General features: G+C 39.8%; 1 protein-coding gene across 5 annotated transcripts in view; it reads left to right on the forward strand.

Annotated features, from left to right (window-relative positions):
• SESTD1 (SEC14 and spectrin domain containing 1) overlaps window positions 1–20,705 on the forward strand; it is a 150,882-nt gene that overhangs the window by 107,597 nt on the left and 22,580 nt on the right. For all 5 annotated transcript variants that reach the window (XR_016230737.1, XM_051848393.3, XM_051848395.3 and 2 more), the window contains exon 10: window positions 11,129–11,251. Coding sequence is in view for 4 of the 5 variants with exons in the window: in XM_051848393.3 (XP_051704353.1) it covers window positions 11,129–11,251 (123 nt within the window). In the remaining variant the exon portion in view is untranslated. The remainder of the gene's footprint in view (window positions 1–11,128; window positions 11,252–20,705) is intronic.

Below are 20,705 nucleotides of genomic sequence, written 5' to 3' on the forward strand. Positions count from 1 at the left end.
TTTTTTGTAAATATCCAAATATTTAGATTTTGTAGAATGTGTAGTCTTTGTTGTAGCTGTAGCTGCTTACCTCTGCCATGTTAGTGTAAGAGCAGACACTGACATTGTATCAGTGAATATATGTGGCCTTTACCCGGTAAAACTTTATTTCCAAAACTGGGTAGTGGGCCAGAATTGGCCTCTAGACTCGAGTTTGCTGACCGTTGAAGTTGATCAGGATGTTATAGAGAAAAAGAAGACTGGAAGGAAAGAGTTGGATCAGGGAAGATGCTAATTCCAAGCAAAAAGATTAAGGAAACTGAAGATTTCTGAGCATATATTAATTATATGTGACTTTTTCTATGTACTCCATTTGGGAGTTAAAGATAGTTGTATTAAACCCAATTAGTTTAAGATTACCTTTGAAAACCACAAATATAGAATAAGAAAGTGGTTATAAAACTCAGATTCTGAACCCAGGTGATACACCTTCTTCTCTTCCACTTCTAATCTGCTTGACTTTTAAGGGGAGAAAGTCCTATTATCCTACTATGCCATAATTTCCCACTCAGTAAACAAAGGATAATAATAACAGCAATGATAATGATAACTGAAAGAATTGTTGTGAGAATTAAAGAAGACAATTTTATGAAATGTTTATTGCCTAACACATAATGAATTCTCTTTCAAAGTAACTACTTGCTTACTGTAAAGTGACATTGTGTTAAGCTCAGGAATATAATGGTGAGTTGAAAAATACAAGTTTCCTGGAGCAGGGTTTTTGTTTGTTTTAAAATGATTTATATAATAAAAAGGCAGAGCAACAGGGAGAGAGAGAAATCTACCATTCACTAGTTCACTTTCCAAATGGCTGCAATAGCCAGGACGGGTCCAAGGCTAAGTCAGGAGCCAGTAACTCCATTCTAGTCTCCAAGGGGACCGCAGGGGCCCAAGCACTTGAGCCATCCCCCAGTGCCTTACCAGTTGCATTAGCATGAAGCTGTATCAGAAGTGGAACAGCCAGACTGGAACTGGCACTCCATTATGGCATGCTAGCATTGCCTGCAGTTGACTTAATCTGCTGCCCTACAATGCTGGCCCCAGGTTAGGTGTTTGCTGCACCAGTTAAAATGCTACTTAGGATACCCACATCCCATATCAGAATGCCTGGGTTCAAGTCTGTGCTATGCTTCCACTCAGCTTCCTGTATATGTGCTAGCAGCAGAAGATGGCTCTAGTACTTGAGTCTCTGTAACCCACTTGGGAGACTCCAATTGAATTCCTGACTCCCAAATTTGGTCTGGCCCAGACCTAGCAGTTGTGGACATTTAGGGGAGTGAACCAGCAGATGGAAGATCTTTCCCTGACTTTCTGTCTCTTTTATCTTTCAAATAGAAATGAAAATAAATAAATAAAAACTTTAAAAAGATACAGTGCTTCTGCCTTCTTGGCGAATAGTTATGTAATCACTGAAACAGTTGTAAAATTGTGGCCATGCTGAGTGCCAGCCGACATCCACAGTGGTAGTTGTATGGGTTAGGATAAATAAGAAAATAATCAGGAATGAATCATGTTTCTGGTTTGCAAGATTTGGTGTCTTTAAAAAAAAGATATATTTATTTGAAAGGCAGAGTTTACAGAGAGAGATCTTCCATCTACTCTCCAAATGGCAATAATGACCAGAGCTGTGCTGGTCTGAAGTCAGGAGCTTCTTCCTGATCCCTCATGTAGGTAGGGACCCAAGATGACTTGGGCCATCTTCTAGTGTTTTCCCAGCACATTAGCAGGGAGCTGGATTAGAAGTGGAGCAGCCAGGACGCTAACTGGAGCCCATATGGAATGCTGGTGTCACAGGTAGCGGTTTTACCTGCTGTGCTGCAGCACCGGCCCCAAGACTTGGTGTCTTGACTTGCAAGATGATGGAGCTAATTAAAGAATGCTAGTTGAGTTTGCACTTGAGTATGGGTGGAAAAGGATGTGGCAGATGATGTGTTTGGTTCCAGACATGTTAAATTTAAGTTGTGGAAGGGCAGTCTGGAACAGGTCTAAAAATCATAAATCTGGGCTGCTGAGGTGTGTTTGTTTTCTTGGTATGAATGGTTATAAAGGGCACAGATGTGGAGAATTGCCCAGGGAGTTGAGAGTAGATAAGAAGAGGACTTGTTAGTCTGTACTTTGACAAACTCCAGCACTGCATGGCAAGGAAGAGGAGTGTACATTTGAGAAGACAGTGAAAGGCTGGCCAGAGGTGGAGAGAAGTGTGTTACTATGAAGGCCAGGGGGAAAAAGCAATTCATGGAAAGATGTGAGAGCACTGCCTCACATGCTGGAAGGCTAAATCAAAGGAGAACTAAAATGCCTGTGTAACACAGAGACTGAAGTCATTGGTCACTGTAGGGCACGGAGTGGCAGGGACAGGAGTCAAATTAGCATGAGTTCAGGGTGCAGGAAACGCTGGGAATAGACAGCTGGTTGAGAACTTGACTCCTGAAGGAGAGAAGAAAAATAGAGTCATGGCTGTCTGAGATGGAAAAGGGGTTTCCTAGGGCTTAACTAACACAGCAGTACAGACTTAAGGGTTGTTTATTTTAACTTATCTTATTTATTTGGAAGGTAGAATAACAGAGAGAGAGACAACAGTGAGAAAGAAGTCTTCCACCTGCTGGTTCACTCCCCAAATAGCGATGGCAGTTAGTGCTGGCCCAGGCCAAAGCCAGGAGGTTGAGACTCCATATATGTCTCTCACATGGAAACAGGGAACCACATACTTGGGCCATCTTCTGCTGTCTTCCCAAGCTTCATTAGCAGAGACCTGGCTTGGAAGTGTCGTAGCCAGGATGTGAACTGGCACTCTGATACGGGATGTCAGCCTTGCAGACAGTGGCTTAACCTGCTGTGCCATAATGCCAGCCCCAGACTAAGTGGTTTAAACAATACAGATTTATTTTCTCACAGTTCTGGAGACTGTCAGATTAAGGTATCAGGAAGAAAGTCTCCTGTGGGCCATGAGGTGAGGTACCTCTCCTTGATTTGTTGATGGTTGTTTTCTTCCTGTCTTTAGTCTGTGTCTGTGTCCACATTTCTTCTCCTTATTAAGGACACCAATCATACTGGATGAGGGCCTACCCTAATGACTTCAAAGGCTATCTCCAAATTCATGTGGTTGCATTCTGAGGTGCACAACCTATTTGGGGGTGGGGGGATTCATCGTACAACAGAGGTCAGGTTTTTTTTTTTTATATTTAACAGGAAAAACTTAACAGGTTTAAAGGCCAGTGAGAATTATGTGTTTGGAGGGAGGTGTTGAATGTTAACAAAGACAAGGAAATTTAATACTGTGAGACTCTTGATAAGGTGGAAGTGAATGGAATCAAAGGAGGATCAGAGAGTGGCTTTAGAATGGAAGAGAGGGAGCTCTTCCGTTGCTGCAGGAGGAAGGATGGCTGGGGTGCATTTAGAGGTGCCTCTGTGTATAAATCAGTTATCAGGAGATGAAGGCGGTCTCATGAGATGTATGTTGTTGTGGGGTAGTTAAGCAAAAGACAAAGGCGTGTGTTTGTGGGAGGAAGGTGGTGAAGAGCATCTGCACTACAAACGGAGTGCAGGTGATTTAGAATTTTCCTTGAGCGGAAGTGGAAGAGTGAAGTTAACACAAATGTAGTTGTATTTTTGGGTAGCATTGATGTTGAATTTACAATGGAACCCTTCAGGCCTTGTGTATGGCTCTGACAATGCATGGCTGGCTGTTGAGGTCTAGGCACAAAGAACATGGGATTCATCAGCAACAATTTGTGTTTTATTAAATGGGACAAATGGTTGTGACACAAAGATGGAGGAGCAGATGAATTAATGTACTGGCAGATGTGTTTTTGAGATAATGGTCCAGCTCCATTGAACTGGAGAAGGGAGAAGATGCTAATATTTATGATGGTAGTGACATCATTGTTGAAAATAGATGAATTTCTTTCTTTTTAACTTTTATTTAGTAAATATAAATTTCCAAAGTACAGTTCATGGATTATAATGGCTCCCCCCCCCCATAACTTTCCCTCCCACCTGCAACCCTCCCATCTCCTGCTCCCTCTCCCATTCCATTCACATCAAGATTCATTTTCACTTATCTTTATATACAGAAAATCAATTTAGTATATATTAAGTAAAGATTTCATCAGTTTGCACCCACACAGAACATAAAGTGTAAAATACTGTTTGAGTACTAGTTATAGCATTAATTCACATTGAACAACACATTAAGGACAGAGATCCCACATGAGGGTTAAGTGCACACTGACCCCTCTTGTTGACTTAACAAATTGACACTCTTGTTTATGGCATCAGTAATCTCCCTAGGCTCTAGTCATGAGTTTCCAAGGCTATGGAAGCCTTTTGAGTTCGCCACCTCTGATCTTATTTAGACAAGGTCATAGTCAAAGTGGAAGTTCTCTCCTCCCTTCAGAGAAAGGTACCTCCTCCTTTGATGGCCCATTCTTTCTACTGAGATCTCACTCACAGAGATCTTTCATTTAGGTCCTCTTTTTTTTTTTTTTTTTCCCAACCAACAGTATTGAGTAGAACAAAAAAAAAATACTAAAAGGGATAAAGTATTAAATTGTACATCAACAGTCGGGACAAGGGCTGATCAAGTCACTGTTTCTAATAGTGTCCATTTCACTTCAACAGGTTTCCTTTTTGGTGCTCGGTTAGTTGTCACCAATCAGGGAGAACATATGATATTTGTCCCTTTGGAAAAATAGATGAATTGCATTACATTGTAGTTTTCTATATAGGAGTTAAAAGTGAATTGGTTGGAACATCAGTATTCCCTCTGTATTATTTCCTACACTGTTTTTCACAGGTCACATCTTAAGGAATTATTTCCTTCCTTTCCAAAATGATTACTTAAATTTAACAATAGGAAACATACTGATCATATGTTGGTCACACAGAATGTCAACTATACTGTTATCATCTTCCAAATTTGGGGAGAATGTAAAATTATTTGTTGTTTAGGTATAGGTAAAACATCTGGTTTTATGTTAAATCAGCGAAAATTGAATTATTCCAAACACCTTTGTTTACTGATACCCCTGAAAACATAATACAAGAGACCTTGAGAGCTCTGATAGATAAACTGCATGTTAAGTAGTGACCATAACAATAATTAGTCACTTAATCCCACAGTTCACATTGGTGGCATCAGACCTCATAGGTTATGCAAGTGTTCTCCTGACTGCTGCTTCCATTACAGTTAAAAATTAGATTTCACGTGCTTCTGGATAGCAGAGAATGCCACTTGACTGAAATGTGCTTTTGTTATTCTCATTGTTTATCGCGCAGTATATACTGCCAGCACTGCAAATGTTATTTCTAGAATCATCCATGTGCTTTTCTTCTGTTGTAGAGAGGAACCATGGGTGCAAAAATAGGATACAGTGTGTTAAGTTTGCAGCTGGAGGCTGTGTTCTCAGTTCCCCTTTCTTCAGGGCAGGTGCTTGATGCTTACTTGAAAGCCCTTTTGCCTGGTTTGACTTTGGATACATACTTGCTGTTCTCTCATGAAGTCTTTTGAAATCAGCCTGGGCATGAATGAATGGTGGATGGTTACAAGCATTTTTGACCTGTGCAAACATTTGTAGTGCTATATTTTAAGACACATCTTCAAGGTTATACTTTGCATGTAAATGTAACCATTGGCGGGGGTCACATTGTCATGGGTTGAACATAGAACTTCTTTGCAGTAAATTAATATTCAGATGGACTGAACATATTGTCCTGATTGTGTGGTAGTTTGGCAAACCACTATCATTAATGCCTTTAAATATAAGACTTGTTTACTGAAGCATGACCCTCAATTTGCATCACATTTATTACAAAAGGGCATACATAAACTGTGCCTACATCGCTGATGTTGCCTACTAAGGGAAGTTACTTTCAGCATACATAAAAGCTATATGTGCACCTGGCTGTGTAACTGCGTTTTTGTGCCAAGGAGGTCGCTAATTTATTTTAGATTTATTTTTAAATGTATGACTCAACAAAGATCCTATGCTGTCTTAGTCTGTTATGTGTACTCTAGTAGGATTCTTGAAACTAGGTGATTTATTCAGAACAGAGATGTATTTCTCACAGATCTGGAGACTGGAGCGTACGAATTGCGATGCCCACATCTGGGGAGGGCTTTCTTTCTTTTTTTTTTTAAGATTTATTTTATTTATTTGAGAGACAGAGTGACAGAGAGAGGTAGAGACAGAGAGAGAGAGGTGTTCCATCCACTGGTTCACTCCCCAGATGGCCGCAACGGCCAGAATTGCGTCTATCTGAAGTCAGGAGCCAGGAGCTTCTTCCCGGTCTCCCATGTGGGTGCAGGGGCCCAAGCACTTGGGCCATCTTCTACTGCTTTCCCAGGCCATAGCAGAGAGCTGGATTGGAAGTGGAGCAGCTGGGTCTCGAACCAGTGCCCATATGGAATGCCAGCACTGCAGGCGGTGGCTCTTCCACTACACCACAGTGCCAGTCCCTGCATAAGCTTCTTTATAACTTATTATTTTTATTTTCATCTCTTAAGGTTGGATACTTTTAAAAAATCGAGAGATATTGTAAAAGGCAAAAGTGAGACAAACTTTATAAAGAATGACAGGACAGAATTTGCTGGGCTACAGAAAATGTGAGAACATCAGAGTCTAACAATTACTCTCATCAGCTGTGCTATATGTGTTGCATGTAATGATGGGTATAATCCTGACCATAGCCATGAATCACAGGTATACCGTTAACACCTTTTAAGAATGAGGAACCTGCCGGCGCCGCGGCTCACTAGGCTAATCCTCCGCCTAGCGGCGCCGGCACACCGGGTTCTAGTCCCGGTCGGGGCACCGGATCCTGTCCCGGTTACCCCTCTTCCAGGCCAGCCCTCTGCTGTGGCCCGGGAGTGCAGTGGAGGATGGCCCAGGTGCTTGGGCCCTGCACCCCATGGGAGACCAGGAAAAGCACCTGGCTCCTGGCTCCTGCCATCGGATCAGCGTGGTGCGCCGACTGCAGCGCGCCGGCCGCGGCGGCCATTGGAGGGTGAACCAACGGCAAAGGAAGACCTTTCTCTCTGTCTCTCTCTCTCACTGTCCACTCTGCCTGTCAAAAAAAAAAAAAAAAAAAAAAAAAAAAAAAAAAAAAAGAATGAGGAACCAAAGTCCTTCAACTAATAACAGAGCTAGGATTCAGACCCACTCGTAGGCACAGAATCACAATTAAAGTCCTGCCTACTACTTTTCCAAGACAGAACCTCTCATCTGCCTCTTTTGTGAAAGGATGATACTTCCGTAGGTAACACAGAGAAGCAGGGTCTGAGTACCCTGGCTCTCCAAACAAACCTCATACAGAAGAGTAAAGAAGGAAAGTGGAGATGTTGAGTAATAAACCATTGCATTCTTTTTTTAAAAATGTATTTATTTATTTGAAAAGCAGAGTTACACAGAGAGTTAAGAGAGAGAGAAAGAGAGAGAAAGGTCTTCCATCCACTGCTTCGCTGCCCAGACGGCTGCAAAGGCCAGAGCTGTGCCAATCTGAAGCCAGGAACCAGGAGCTTCCTCTGGGTCTCCCACATGGGTGCAGGGGCCCAAGGACTTGGGCCATCTTCTACTGCTTTACCAGACTATAGCAGAGAGCTGGATCAGAAGTGGAGCAGCCGGGTCTCGAACCAGTGCCCATAAGGGATGCCGGCACTTCAGGCCATGGTGTTAACCCATTGCGCCACAGCACCGGCCCTACCATTGCATTCTACAGAGCATCTAACAACAGTTTTGCCAATGAACTTAAACCCTCTGAAAATAGAGTTTAGCCAAAGAATGTTATAGCACTTAGGGCTGTTCCAGTTAACTCAGCAATGGTACTTTGACATTTTGGTTTTTGAATTTTGATTCCTACTATTAAAATCTTATTAAGAAAAGGTAAAAATTAATTATGAATATTTATGATATTAGAACCTAAAGCACAAAACATAATCATATACCTATAAGCAAACACTTGCAATGTATTCAGTCTCACTGTTTTTTCAGTTGGCAGAAATATTTTTTAACATGATAGTTTGTGGGGGCCGTTACTGTGGCGTAGGAGGTGAGGCTGCCGCCTGCGGCTCCAGCATCCCATATGGGCACCGGTTCCAGTCCCAGCAGCTCCACTTCCTGTCCAGCTCTCTGCTATGGCGTGAGAAAACAGTGGAAAATGGCACAGGTCCTTGGGACCCTGCACCAGCATGGGAAGACCCAGAGGAGGCTCCTGGCTCCTGGCTCCTGGCTTTGGATCAGCACAGCTTTAGCCATTGTGGCCAGTTGGAGAGTGAACCAATGGATGGAGGGCCTCTCCTTCTGTCTCTGTGTAACTCTGACTTTCAAATAAATAAATAAATCTTTTAAAAAAATAGTTTGTGTACCTTAGAAAGGTTATAGTGCAGTTAGAATTCCCATTATTGTTTCTATTTTAGAGAGTGATTTTGTAATGTATACTAACAGTCTTAGCAACACATCATCACTGGGCCCCAGACCTCTGTTTGAAATTTTTCCTTGGTGAACAATACAGAATTAGAGAAAAATACTAAGTGTAATCACTTTATAGAAGTGTATTCATCATGAACTTACTTAGAATTGATAGAAATTGGAATCTTGAAAACAGATAGAATATTTATCTGAGGTAGTACATTAGCTCTTAATAAAGGTTGATTGGTTACCTGATGTATTGGTTGGTTGGACAGACAGGATGAAGGAGGCAGGCAGAAATGCAAGGAAGTTCTTAAAAAAGGTTTTAATGCCACTGGAAGTTTTAATAGCTGTAACCACATGAAAAATCATTATATTATTATGCTTTAATGTTAAGTGAGAAATAGAATAGAAATTTCTTTCTTTCTTTTTTTTTTTTTGACAGGCAGAGTGGACAGTGAGAGAGAGAGAAAGGTCTTCCTTTGCCGTTGGTTCACCCTCTAATGGCTGATCCGATGGCAGGAGCCAGGTACTTATCCTGGTCTCCCATGGGGTGCAGGGCCCAAGCACCTGGGCCATCCTCCACTGCACTCCCTGGCCACAGCAGAGAGCTGGCCTGGAAGAGAGGCAACCGGGACAGAATCCGGTACCCCGACCAGGACTAGAACCCGGTGTGCCGGTGCCGCAAGGCGGAGGATTAGCCTAGTGAGCTGCGGCGCCGGCCAGAAATTTCTTGTACTCAATGAGAACTGACTTGTAGCACTGAAGTGTGGACTATCAAATGAAAACTGTGTATGGAGGGAGCGGGAGATGGGAGGGGTGCGAGTGGGAGGAAAATTGGGGGGGGGAGCCATTGTAATCCATAAACTGTACTTTGGAAATTTACATTTACTAAATAAAAGTTAAAAAAAATAAATTGGGTACAATAAGAAATTAACAATAATATAGTGGAATAATCGTAACAATAAAAAAAACAATTAATGGAAGGAAGCATTCATGATTTTTCCTTATACTATGTTACTTTTATGTAATTATAAAAAATAAGAGTACATGCATGGGGCTGGCGCCGTGGCTCACTAGGCTAATCCTCCGCCTGAAGCACCAGCACCCTGGGTTCTAGTCCTGGTCGGGGCACCAGATTCTGTCCCAGTTGCTCCTCTTCCAGTCCAGCTCTCTGCTGTGGCCCGGGAGTGCAGTGGAGGATGGCCCAGGTGCTTGGGCCCTGCACCCCATGGGAGACCAGGAAAAGCACCTGGCTCCTGGCTCCTGCCATCGGATCAGCGTGGTGCGCCGACTGCAGCGCGCCGGCCGCGGCGGCCATTGGAGGGTGAACCAACGGCAAAGGAAGACCTTTCTCTCTGTCTCTCTCTCTCACTGTCCACTCTGCCTGTCAAAAAAAAAAAAAAAAAAAAAAAGAATACATGCATGGTTAGATTTAACCACTTCTGGTAATAGCAGAAATGCATTAGGGGTCCACATTGCTCTGCCACACAGTTTCAAGCCAGCATGTCTACTGGGTCTGTAATAGTTAGCTGTAGAGACCCTTCACTCACTTCTTGGAAGCTATTATTAGATAGTTTTAGGGCATAACCATTCAACTGTTCTTGAATTCCTTGTTTTAAATTAGTAACAGGTGGAGCTTGAGACTACTGTTTTGAGGGTAAAGTTAACCCTTTCTCCCTTGGCGTGAGAATTTGATCTCTACTTAGCTGATTAGCTCTGTTCCTCTGAAAACCTGATTAAAAAAAAACTGAATTTCAACTGTGCCACTGAACAGTTTTGCTTACGATAAGAAGTGTTCCAAATCTGGATTGGGAGAACTATTCATATTTGATGGAAGACATAGCTTTGGGCTTCTTTGAGTTTAATGACTCAAAAAATAGGCATAGTACTATAGGATATGAGGTTTTCATGCCTGAGTGTCTCCCATATCTGCTGCATATGGATTTCATCTCCTTACACCTGCTTCAGGGACTCAGCAGAACAGCAGTGCCTGACACTGCCATCCTGGCAAACTATGACCCTCACCCTATATTCTTCTGAGCACATTGGTGCACAAGGTCCTCTGGTAGATCTCAGTGTTCAGGTGACCCTGAGAAGAACTCCAGAGGGTATTACAGTACTATAATTCCACATTAGTTTTAAATTATTTTAACTTTGTCTTGGTTACTTCATTCAGTTTTATCACTGCTTTGGGAAGAACATTAGACTCTGAGTCTAACATGGCTTTTAGTCCTAGTTTTTCAGAGATAGATTATAGTACCTTGGGCAAGTCACTTAATCTCTTTGAAACTCAGTTTTCTTAAGTATTAGATAAGAACTTTGACCAGTGTCATTTCTGATGTCCCTTTCAAGGCTAATCGTATAGTTCTCTGATTTGCTTATCATCATAAGTTAGTTTTTAATCTCTTTCTATAGAAGCAGTCCAGGTTTCTTTTAGCCTGGCAGATGATCAGATAGCTGGAAGCCTATGGTGCTATGCTGTACATTCTTCCACATTTAGGTTTGCAAAATGTCACATGATAGCTGTGTATTTCTAAAGAAACATGGACTGCTTATGCAGTAAACTTTAAGGAATTTAAATTCAAAATCTTTGAGGAAGTTTGGGAGGGGAAAACTAATTAGAATGAAAGTTTGAAAAGCTTTTGATTATTTTGAAGTTCCATCTCAGCTTTCACTTACAGGTTGTGAACTGGCTTGAAGGGCCTGGATCAGAACAACTCAGAGCCCAATGGGGGATTGGTGACTCCATCAGGGCTTCCCAGGCCCTCCAGCAGAAGCATGAAGAGATTGAAAGCCAGCACAGTGTGAGTGACTTTTTCCTTCCACAAGCTACAATGCTGTTATTAATGTGCATAATTAGGAGCATATGTGGTACTACGTGATAAGTTGTTGTCAGCTTTGGTATGGGGCGTAAAGTATATAGTGCGATAAATACTTAGGTATCATAAAGCACATTTTGACTACTTCATACATATTCATTGTAAGACTGGTTTCAATTTTGTCTCCAGTACAGTTTAATTATAATGTTATTGAAACAGTTGGTATGAAATTTTGAATGATAATACAAAAATAGAGCCTTCATATGTAGTTCTTAAGACCGAAAACTTCTGTTCTTAAGTTCTCAGAGGGAGGCCCTTCTCTGCTTCTTTGGGAGTAAATAGTACAATGAAACGCTTGGGAGTGATACTCCACATGATGCATTAAACACTGATACAGTACGAGTCAGAGGATGCAGACTATTTTTCCATTACCTGTGCATTTAGGGGTTCACCTTTGTGATGGTGAAAGAAATAACCAGACAAATCACAGGTATGAAATTGATAAATAAATTTATTCTTGAGCAGATTACAAATAAGAATTATTCAAGAGAATTTAAAATTTGAAAACTTGTTATATGTAAGAAACTAGTATTTGTTAAACTGCTGTGTTACTATTAGTTCTTCATTATTGAGAAAGTGATCATCTGGTTTGTGGATCGCTGCTCTTCTCCTTCAAGTCTAATTACTTCCTGTAGTAATTTTCAACACATTGAATATAAAATCAGAAAAATAAAAGTCAATTCCAGGGACAGAAGTTTGGTGTAGTAGTTAAGATGTCCTGACTCCACTCCTGATTCCAGCTTCCTGCTAATGTACATCCTGGAAGGCAGCAGGTGATGGTTCAGGCAGCTAGATCCCTAACACCCACGTGGGAGTTTCAGATTGAAATCCTAACTCCTAGTTTCAGCCTGACCCATTTCTAAATGCTGTGGAATTTGGGGGTAGATCAGTGGGTGTGAACTCTTTCTGTCTTTCAAACTAAAAAAACCAAAAAACAAAAAACCTGACTCTTACTAATTTCCATAGCCTTAGCTTATTTATTAAAAAAAAAAAAAGGAATGGTTAATAATAGTGTTAATCTGTGAGCCAGGTGACATTGAAGGATCTTCTGAATGTTGCAGGCATGCAGTGCTTTTCTTTCCTCATCAACTTGCCCAGATGAAGTGGTAATTAAAAATTGGATAGCTGTGGCAAGCATTGTGACACCGCCTGTGATGGTGGCAATCCCGTATGAGCACCGGTTTGAGTCCCAGCTGTTCTACTTCAGTCCAGCTCCCTGCTAATATGCCTGTGAAAGCAGTGCTTGGGTCCCTGCCATCCACGTGGGAGACCTAAATGGATTTCCTGGCTCCTGGCTTCCACTCAGAGCAGCCCCAGCCATTGTGGCCATTTGGAGAATGAAACAGCAGGTGGCAGATCTCTGTTTCTCATCTCTCTGTAACTGCATCTCAAATAAAAACAAACAAACAAAAAAACCAAAGACTCAACTTTAAAAAAATATTTCTAAAAATAAATAAAAATTGAGTGATATGAGGAAATGTATATTTTTAATAAATAAGATTAAAAAGAAAAGAATTAACTTTGGGAGTACATTTGAATGAGTAGATCTTATCTTTAATGGAGATGTTTTTAGTGATATCTGACAATTATTTTCCTTTTTAAATAGATAACATTCTGTTTACTTTCCTCATACTGCTATTTTTATAATATCCCCCAATCAGATTTAACAGTCATTAGTATTTATTGATGATGTACATACTGTACCCAAAGGGATTGCACTCTGGCTGAGGGAATAATATATTAGAAAGAGATATCACAAGATTTGAAATCATCTATAGTACATATACAGTCCTTGCAATTTTCCCAATTAGTACTTCATGTAACTTAGCAAGGAAATCTGAGACTGGTGTTGTGGCATTATGGTAAAAGCTACTGAGTGTGACTGCCAGCATCCCCTGTGGGTGCCAGTTCCTATCTTAGCTGCTCTACTTCCAATCCAGGACCCTGCTAACGGCCTGGAAAAAACAGTGGAAGTTGGCCTAAAGTATTTAGGCACTGCCACCCATGTCGGAGACCCTGTTGAAGCTCCTGACTTTGGCCTGGCCCAGCACTGGCCTTTGCAGCCATCTGGGAGTCAACCAGCATATGGAAAATTTGTTGTTCTGTCTCTCCCTCTTTGTCTACTGTAACTTTGACTTTCAAAGTAAATAAATAAATCTCTAAAAAAAAAATGAAATCCTATAATTGAAAAGTTGTGTTTATGCATAATTATAGGTTCCATTTATGCCAAAAATCATATTATATTATATTATTTGTATTTAACTTAAAAACTCTGTTGAGTTTATAATCTTTTAATTCTCTTGGTACTTTGTAAATAACTTAATGCTTTTTTTTATTTTTGAACAATGAATTGTGATTTGTTTGAACTTCATGGATTGTTCTGGAGCATTTTACTATAGCTTTATTTCTATATTTGTTCCTCTTTTTAATTCTTTAAAATGGAACTTGCTGCAAAACATTTTAGGTTTCTTGTAAGATGCTTTAGGTGTAAAACTATCCCAAGAGTCCTTTTAATAAGGGTATGTGTTACAAGAGGATCCTAATGCAAGAATTGTCTGTATTTCATCATTTTTAAAAGATGCCAGATAAATTAATTGTAGTTAGAAATTGAATTACATACATATTCTATATAAGTTCACAGTAGGAATTTAAAACTACATGAAATCACAGCTATATCTATTCCTATATTAATTGTTTTTATATTTTCATTCAAAGGTTTTTTGAATCTGTTACTTATGGGTAGTCCTTTCCATGTGTTAAAACTTATTTATAAAGTGGATTCAATATGTAAACTTTTAAATTACAAAGAACCTTATAGATTATTCTGATACCACCTCCTTATCTCATAGATGAGGAAACCAAGAGACTGTATATTTTGATCAGTATTAATAGCTGGACTAGGGCTGAAACACAGATCTCTTGCTACCTACCTGAGATCCTTTCTTTTTGTATCTTTCTCTTTTAGGGAAAACTACCAAATTTTATGAATATACTTAAGATATCACATTGCTTATTATATTCTTAATGCTTTTTTTTAAAAAAATACTTATTTTACTGTTTGAAAGGCAGATTGACACAGAGAGAGGGGGTGATGGAGAGAGAGTGATTCTATCTTCTGGTTTACTCCCCGAATAGCCGCAAGTGGACCAGGCTCAAGTCAGGAGCCTGGAATTCCATCCATGTCTCCTACATGGATTGCAGGGACCCAAGTACTTGAGTTATCTTCCACTGCTTTTCCCAGGCACATTAGCAAGGAGCTGGATTGGAAGCAATATGGGATGCCAGTGTCACATGTAGTAGCTTAGTCCATTGCCCCACATGCCAGCCTCTATAATTCCTAATACTTGAGGGCCTGTACACACATATGTTAATATCTGTATTTGTAGACATGGATGGACCCAAAAAAAGAAACATTGATGACTTATTGTGGATTTTGTTTATTTAAACTATTTATGGTATTTGGAATTTATTTCAAAATTGGGAGGTGGAGACAGATTGAATGGGAGAATAGATTGCCCATGATTTCAAAATTATTATTGTATTTATATATTTCAAAGACGGAGTCACATAGAGAGACAGAAAGAGATCTTTCATCCACTGGATTCCTCTCCCCAGAAAGCTGCAACACTGGGGCTGGGCCAGGCCAAAGGCAGGAGCCTGGAACTCCATCCCAGTCTTCAGTGTGGGTTGCAGGGTCCCAAGCACTTGGGCCCTTTTCTACTGCTGTCTTAAGCACATTAGCAGGGAGCCAGGACTTGAATCAGTGCTCATACGGGATGTCAGCATCACAGGCAGCAACTTAACCCTCTGTGCCATAATGCTAGCCTAATAATTATGGAAGGTGGATGGTTCACAGGATTTCATTATGCTGTTCTTATCAATTTTGAGTAGGTTTAGAATTTTCCATTCTGAGAGGTTTAAAAAAGAGGATTGTACTATTTTAACCAATAGGTGGCACTGCATTCTCACCTTGAGTATAGGTTAGTTGGTGCTGGTTGGATGCTTAAGATGATTCTAATATTTCCTTAAAAGCTTTCTTTTCTCTTTGTAAATAAAAGTCAATAGTTAAAAGCATTTATGAACATTGTTCAGGATGTAAAATTATAATGACAAACATCTTGTATTGATAGCTCCTAAGATCAAAATTTGAGAAAACTTGACATACCATTTTGAATTAGGTACTGTGTCAAGTATTAAATGTCAGACTCCACATAAAAAAGAAAATCCTCATTTTTAAAAGGATATTAAGTACTAACATACAAAAAAATTAAAATTTGAATGGGTAGTTCTTTGTCAAAGATTGAAAATTAGAAATGCCTTTGGTGTTTTAATAACAAAAAATAGTAAGGTACATGGAAACGATGATTGTGGTAGCTGCAATACGTTTAGAAATGTTTTAGTTCAATAACGCATGTCATTTTATGTTTTGAGTGGGTGTAAGTGTGAAAGGACAAGCGTGTGGTAGGAGCATGCTGAGTCATAGATCTCTGGGGCTGGCAGTGTCCTCCATCCTCAGCCCTGCTGACTTCCCGGCTCCACAGGCAGGTACCACGTGCAGTTGTATTGTGCCTATAACAAGTAGCAGAACAGGTCCTTGTAACAAAGCAAGGTGCATTTCCCACTAATATAATGACCTTAGAAGCTTAATTGTATTGTCAGTGTTTTCTTTCTTCCTACATTGGAATTCCTAGTTCATGGTATAAAATATAAATACCCAATATGTCACCAACTATGCATCGCTACCAGCTCACATGGGATTGCAGTGTCAATCCTGACTACTTGTGTCCTAAATGTGAACATTCCATCTCGTTTCTTATTTGCCAATGTAACTAAATCCCAGATCTTGGTGGTGGTTTTTACTTTGCTATAACACAATCATTTTCCACACAGTTAAGTGTATATGAGACAGACCAGAGAAAGACCATAAGTAACTAAATGTAGCTTGTTCATCTAAAGTCCTAGACATTGTGTGTTGCCCATTGTCCCCTGTATCCTTCAGAGAAATATTTTAATTCAAAATGTATACAAACATATTTTATCCAGAGTTTCCCCACCCTCATTTCAGAGGGACTTATTTCTGTAGATCATGTCACTGTCAGTGTCGTCTTAATTTCTTGAGACATGTTTGTTCTTGCATTGTATCTACATCCCTGGTGAGATTCATAGATCTGTATTTTTTTTTTAACTTTTATTTAATGAATATACGTTTCCAAAGTACGAATAATGGATTACTATGGCTTCCCCCCCATACCGTCCCTCCCACCCACAACCCTCCCCTTTCCCACTCCGTCTCCCCTTCCATTCACATCAAGATTCATTTTCGCATAGATCTGTATTTTACAGATTCAAACTGAGAAAAAAAAATCCAGCTCTTTGGAAGTATTTCTGGGCATAAGAATCATCAGCTGTACTTGCTAAAATACAGAGAATTTGACTGAGTAGGTTAGGAGTGGAACTTAGACATTTTTAGTAAGTACCTCAGCTGATCTGATACTATCTTAGGACTTTTGTTTCTCACAATCATTGCTCTTACTTTCAAAGAAAGGAACCTGTGTTCAGACTTAACTAAATTTGTAGATACAATAAATAAGATAGTACAACCTTACTGCATTAGTTCACTAGTTTTCTCAGAATCATTGCTGTTCCTCAAAGAATGGAATCCATATTTAGAGTATTAGCTAAATATTTGTATACAAGAAAATAAAACAGTAAAACCTTAGTCCATTACCATAATAATTGTCTCAGATAATATTTTCTGCTGTATAGCAACTGTGTGGTTTTAAAAGTATCCTACATATATTATCTAATTAAATGCATACAGTAACCCATAGAGTAAGACAGATAGCCTCATCAGCTTTGGGTAGAGCAGGATTTCTTGACTGTAGAACTGCTGACACTTTAGACGAGATGAATCTTTGTTGTAGAGGCCATCATGTACATTGCAGGGTGTTTAGCAGCATCGCTGGCTCCCACCCATCAGACGAGGTAGTATCCCTCCTTCTCAGTTGTGATAATGAAGAAATTTTCCAGACATTACTGAATGTTCTGGTGGTGATGAGGGGAGGAAGGGGGCAGTCACTCTTTGTTACCTACTGAAATTTACTGTCAACAAATCTAGAATGTCTAGTATGTCTTACACATTCACTCAGTACATACTAATTGATCACATACTATATGTCACACGTTGTTGTAGGCTCTTGGAATGTAATAGAGCCTTCCCATAGTGAAACACATTAGCAGGGAAATGGATAGGAAGTAAAGTTGCAATTCTAACCCAGGCAATCCATTATGGAATGCTGGCATCCCAAGCTGATGGGGAATCAGGCTTTTGACCTGAGCAATTTTTAAAATGGAAAGACTGGGAGAGATGGAGAATCAGCATCTTTGGGAGCACGTTAGATCACTGCAGTCATCCTGGTGAAGATGACTAAGAGACAGGAGGGGTTTAGAGTAGGGGTCAAGGTTGAGGGCTTTAATGTGGTAGTTATCAGCCTATAGAGATTCTTTTTTTTTTTTTTTTTTTAAGATTTATTTGAAAGGCAGAGTTACAGAGAGGCAGAGAGAGAAAGGGCGCGCATGCGCCGGGAGAGAGTGATCTTCCACCTGCTGGTTCACTCCCCAGTGACCACAGTGACCACAGCTGGGCCGATCTGAAGCCTGGAGCTTCTTTCAGGTCTCCAATGTGGATGCAGGAACCCAAAGACTTGTGGCTTCTTCTGCTTTCCCAGCAGAGTTGGATCTGAAGTGGAGCAGCTGGAACTTGAACCAGTGCCCATTAGGGATGCCGGCACTGCGGGAGGCAGCTTTACCTACTACACCATAGTGCCTGCCCTATAGAGATTCTCTAAAGGCATGGGACTAGGTGAAGTCATCCAAGTCATACATTGACTTTCAAAACAGCACTCCAGGTCAATCTAAATTGAAAGGACATGAAGAAACAGGAGAATCAGCAAAGGAGACCTGGACGTGTTGTGTTTCATTCCACAAGTGAAAAAGGAATTTTAAGGATGAGCACATGCTTGTAGTCTAACAACATGAAGACTGCGAACTGGCCATTAACAGGATGGAAATTTTTAGGTGAATTTATGAACATGGGTTTCAGAGAGGGGCTGGCATTGTGGCATAGCAGGTTAAACCACCACCCATTGTGCCAGCATCCAATATGGGTCCCAGCTCCCCTACGTCCAATCTAGCACCTGTTAATGTGCCTGGGAAAGCAGCAAAAAATGGCCCAAGTGATTGGGCCCCTGCACCCAAATGCTAGACCTGGAAGAAGCTCCTGGCTCATGGTTTTGGCCATTGCAGCCATTTGGGGAGTGAACCAGTAGATGGAAGATCTCTCTCTCTGTCTCTGTAACTCTGGCTTTCAAATAAATAAAATAAGTCTTAAAAAATAATTGGTTTCTAAGAGTGGAAAGGACAAAATCCTGGATCAGAGTGCAATAAGAGGATGGGAGGGGCTAATGTTACAGTGTAGCAATTTAGCCGCTGCCCATGACACCAGCATTCAGTATGAGAGCATCAGTTTGAGTTCCAGTTGCTCTGCTCCTGATCTAGCTCCCTGGTAATGCACTTAGAAGGCATCAGAGAATAACCCGAGTTCTTGGGTCTCTGCCACCTCTGTGGGAAATCCAGATGGAGTTCCAGGCTTTGGGCTTCTTCTGGCCCAGCCCTGGCTGAAATCTTTTAAAAAGAGAGAGAGAGAACAGGAAATGAGAAGGGAGTTGTTGTTTTGTGTTTTGAAATTTGAGGTTTAGTTTATATGAGGATAGTTTTAAAAGTTTATGGGAGAATGTATATTATGAAAAATCAATGCATAGATTTAAAGATGTTTTGTATTAAAATAAACTTTAAAAAATTTTTTTAATTTTAATTGATTTTTAACAGATTTGATATGATTTGTAGATATAAGTCTAAGAATGCAATGTTCCCCTCTTCCCTCTCTTTTCCTCCCTTCTCCTCTTTTTTCTTTGTTTTTGAGATAACATATTTTAACGTGACATTACAGTAAAAAGGCTTAATACTTCACCAAATAAGAAGTTTAACAAGTAAAAAGCAAAAAGACCGTAGGTTAGTGGGAATATAGACAATGGCTGTAAATAATAATTGAATGTATAAATTACCATTTCAATCGTATACAGTTTTTTTGGTCAGTTAGTCATTCATAATTTCTTACAATGAAGTGAAATCAGTGACAGTGTAATATATAAATATTTCCTGTGTGGTTATAACAATTAAGTTCATTTAGACTGTAAGCCATTTCCTATCAACAGTTTATGCGTGGGAATAATTTTATGTAGATTATATGCAATACAAATAATTATTCATTACTTTTTTTGTACTCTATTAGTTACCACAGATAAGGGGAAACATATGATATTTGTCTTTTGGGGACTGGCTTGTTTCACTAAATATAATGGTTTTCAGTTGCATCCATTTCATTGCAAAAGACAAGATTTCATTCTTTTTTATGGCTGAGTAATATTCCATAGTATATATATATACACCACATTTTTTAAAATCCATTCATTGGCTGATGGCCATCTGGGTTGATTCCATATCTTAACTATTGTGAATTGAGTGGCAATAAACATGGGAGTACAGATAACTGTTAGGGTAAATTCCCAGGAGTCCAATGGCTGGGTCATTTGGTAGATCTGTTTTCAGTTTTCTAAGGAATCTACACTGCCCTATAGTATGTCTTGAAATCTGATACTATGCTGTCTCTGGCTTTGTTTTTCTTGTATCAGATTGCTTTAGCTATTTGGGGTCTCTTCTGTTTCCATATGAATTTTAGCATTGGTTTTTTCTAGATCTGAGAAGAATGTCATTGGTATTTTGATTGAGATCACATAAGATTCAATGTAAGAATTATCTTGAATCTGTAAATTGCTTTCAGTAATATGGACGTTTTGATTATATTAATTCTTCCAATCCACAATCATGGAAGATTCTTCTATTTATTATATCTTCTTTTATTTTTCTTTCTTTCCTCCATGGTTAAATTTGTTCCAAGATATTTAAGTTTTTTTGTAGCTATTATGAATGAGACTGATTTTACAAGTTCTTTCTCAGCTGTGACATTATCTCTGTATACAAAGGCTATTGATTTTTGTGTGTTAATTTTACATTCTGCAACGTTACCAAACTCTCTTATAAGGTCCAGTATTCTCTTAGTGGAGTCTTTAGCTTCCCCTATATTCAGAATCATGTCATCTGTAAACAGGGATAATTTGATTTCCTCTTTACCAATTTGTATCATTTTGATTTATTTTTCTTGTTTAATAGCTCTGGCTAAAACTTCCAGGACTATATTGAAGAGCAGTGGTGAGAGAGGGCATCCTTGTCTGGTTCTGGATCTCAGTGGGAATGTTTCCAA

Source organism: Oryctolagus cuniculus, chromosome 3, assembly GCF_051225735.1.
Source record: "Oryctolagus cuniculus isolate XC-2025 breed Fujian yellow rabbit chromosome 3, ASM5122573v1, whole genome shotgun sequence".
Taxonomy (NCBI): domain Eukaryota; kingdom Metazoa; phylum Chordata; class Mammalia; order Lagomorpha; family Leporidae; genus Oryctolagus; species Oryctolagus cuniculus.